The sequence below is a fragment of the Chionomys nivalis genome, chromosome 9, assembly GCF_950005125.1.
Source record: "Chionomys nivalis chromosome 9, mChiNiv1.1, whole genome shotgun sequence".
Taxonomy (NCBI): Eukaryota; Metazoa; Chordata; class Mammalia; order Rodentia; family Cricetidae; genus Chionomys; species Chionomys nivalis.
Genome location: NC_080094.1, coordinates 29,807,955 through 29,810,847, shown reverse-complemented (window position 1 = coordinate 29,810,847; position 2,893 = coordinate 29,807,955). Strand labels below are relative to the sequence as shown.

The 2,893-nt window shown below is 48.6% G+C and overlaps 1 protein-coding gene across 1 annotated transcript; it reads left to right on the top strand.

The window, feature by feature from the left end:
- Nucleotides 1-987: 987 nt before the first annotated feature.
- On the top strand, nt 988-1,335 carry LOC130881969 (pancreatic progenitor cell differentiation and proliferation factor-like). Its single transcript, XM_057781838.1, has one exon. It carries the CDS (start codon nt 988-990, stop codon nt 1,333-1,335), a length of 348 nt encoding a protein of 115 aa, XP_057637821.1.
- Nucleotides 1,336-2,893: the final 1,558 nt, after the last annotated feature.

Here is a 2,893-nt window from a genome sequence, read left to right as displayed (position 1 = left end):
AGTGGCAGCAGGCAGAGGAGGGGATGATGAGCAGGTGAGGAGATAGAAGTGAGGTTCCAGATGCAACCCTGGACAGGTGGCAAATGTAGGATTGGATGTCTTCCACAGGCTGGCACCCACGTGGGCAAGTTCTCGGGGTGTCAGACAGGACTCTTTGAGGCAGTATGTCACTCAGGTTCTTTGAAATCCTCTTACAACATAGCATTTTCTACCCAGGACAAACCCACATGCATGAAAACAGGTCAAGTTGCCAACATGCCTATATTAGAGAACTCAGTTGTATAGAGTAGGCATGACAAGAATACTCTCCTGGCATCTCATGCTGTTCAAGCTAAAACTCCATGATGTAGCTGTTACTATTATCTATTACAGACAGGAAACCGGAAGCATGGAACAATACAGCAAAATATCCAGTATCATCCACTAGTCATTATGATCCAGAGATGATGTGATCAAGCATTGCATGGCCTCGGAAACCTGAAGCTACACTCCGAAGAAACTTACCAGTGGTGTTGCCACTTCTGCCACCACCCTCTATGGCAGTGCAGCAAGCTGTGGTGGGCCTCCTACTTCTACCTCAGGTGCGCTTCGCCAGGGCCTCCACAGCCACAGCGAGAATACCCGCATTGCCACCTCCACCTTTGTGTGCTAGCCTTCTGGTGCTGGCTCACTTCAAGAAATTTAAACAGTCAGGAGACCGCAAATCTGGCCACTTAGGCAGACAGGCGATTTTACACAGCAAAGATATTACCTATTGCTGGAACTATTTTAAATGCACCAGTATTGTTCTTTTTTGAATAGTTGTTACCAAGGGTCATCTTGCCCACCTGGAAGAATTACATTTTTTTTTTCTGATAAGAGCATAGGTGACTTAATGGGAGACCTGGATTTAATGATGGTTGTGACCCTGCACTGCCCACCTTGAGTTGCCCTTAGAAGTATGTCTTTGGGGTCTGTTGCCCATGCAGGAAAGCGAGTCTCCACAGGATGGCAGCCATCCCTTCTAGCGGCTCGCTTGTGGCTACCCATGACTACTACCAGCGATGCCTGGGCTCCTCGTCCAGCAGCAGCTCCTGCGGAAGTGCAGAGTACCCCGGGGACACCGTGCCCCATCCCCCGGGTCTCCCCAAGGCAGACCCTGGCCACTGGTGGGCCAGCTTCTTTTTCGGGATGTCCACCCTCCCATTCATGACCACAGTGTTGGAGTCTCCTGAGCACCCGGCAGAATCCCCACAGGCCTCCAGAAGCCCGATCACCCGTGGCCTGGCTCCTGAAACCATGAAGCAGCAGCCAGTCATCCATCCTGGCCAGGCCAACACAAGAACCCGGTCCTGACCTAGCAGAACCACAGCAAACCCAACTTCAGTGGTGCTAGGCCAGAGCCCCACCCATCCACTCCACCCTGTAAACTAGGAAGGTTGCGCAAGCAACAGACACCAGTAGAAGCTAGTGAAAGCACCCCTGTTGGTACACAGTACTGAGCTTTCCTGATCCCATAACTGTGCCTTGCACCAAGCAGAAAATAAACTCCCAGCAGCCATCCCTCCGCCAAAAAAAAAAAAAAAATAAGTATGTCTTTGGTACTGGAATCAGAGCCTAATGGCTGGACGGCTGTTCTTAATGCTGCCTCCTTTGTCATGGGAATGGGGTCTAATGGCTAGTCAGTCCTGGTGAGGAAACATTTGCATCCTAGCATCCTAAATTTCTCTTATCTCCAACAGTCCTGGTTAGCATACTCATCTTTGGGGTGCTTTGGGGAGCAGTGCTCCTTCAGCTAAATTCCACTCATGTGATTTAACATCTCCTAAGCAAATTATCAGGAAATCATTTACAGTACCAATTCTATCATTCTGATTTTCTTCTACATTAGAATCAAATGGCTCTGTAGTGTTGTTGGTGGGAGGGTCTCAGCACCTTTCAGATTTCCTTACAATTCCTGATGAGGTTATAGAACCCCATCTAAGGCATCCCTTGTGTGGGAGGGTGTGCCTTCAGGCAAGTGGCATTAAGGTCTATCCTCTCCACTCCTATTCAATACTCAAGCATTGCTCCCAGGCACTGAATGAAAAAGAGCCTGATGAGCAGAGGGCAAAAGTGGAGAAAACTGTCACCTCCATGTGTCAAGAAGGAGTGAGACCCCAAGAAATGGAAAGATGCTTATGTAGCACATGATTGTTTGGGGGAGGACCACTTAGAATTCCCTTGACTAACCCAAACATGTATCTTCCTGATCTGTTGACCCTGTTTCCCATTGAACTGAAGAATGGGCAAAGTATGATTTCAGGACTGGCTGTCTATGCTCATGTTAAAGTAGAAACTGAAAGCTCACCAAGTGTCGGGGTTCAACTGAAGTCCCCAGAAAAAAGCCACACCTGCATTAAAGAACCTGCAAGGCTGACTGCCTGAACCTCATGACTGTGAAGCGTTGGTACATTGCAAGTCTAGAACTAAAGCATCTTGGGTATCTTCAGTGTCCTTCATAGCCCGCCAATAGTCTGACTTGACATCGTTTCACCCAGCATGTGAAGCCTAACTTAGCAGACTGCTGGATTCCAGCATCCCAAAGACTGAGAACATCATCAGCTGGCATCCAAGACCAATAGCAGACATTTCTACACTTTGCACGTGACCTGTCTACCTGATGTTTCCACGCATGCACTTGAAGACCAACTTGATTTTGCTGAGTCTGTGTTCCCTGGAAGCGGGAGGGGTGAGAGGAGGAATTAAGGAAGACTGTGGTCTCAAAAGACTTGTGTAATCCAGGTTTCACACAAGGCTCTGGAGTGGCCATGAGGTCACTGTCAAACTGGCCCAATCTTCTGAGAAAATTTCTAAGGAGCAGTGAAATGGGCCTTAAGAAGCCACTTCCCTCCGTGCTGGAGCATCTACATGG

What these genes read in the sequence shown, in the direction of transcription:
- LOC130881969 (XM_057781838.1), top strand. Translation starts at nt 988, where the DNA reads ATGGCAGCCATCCCTTCTAGCGGCTCGCTTGTGGCTACCCATGACTAC.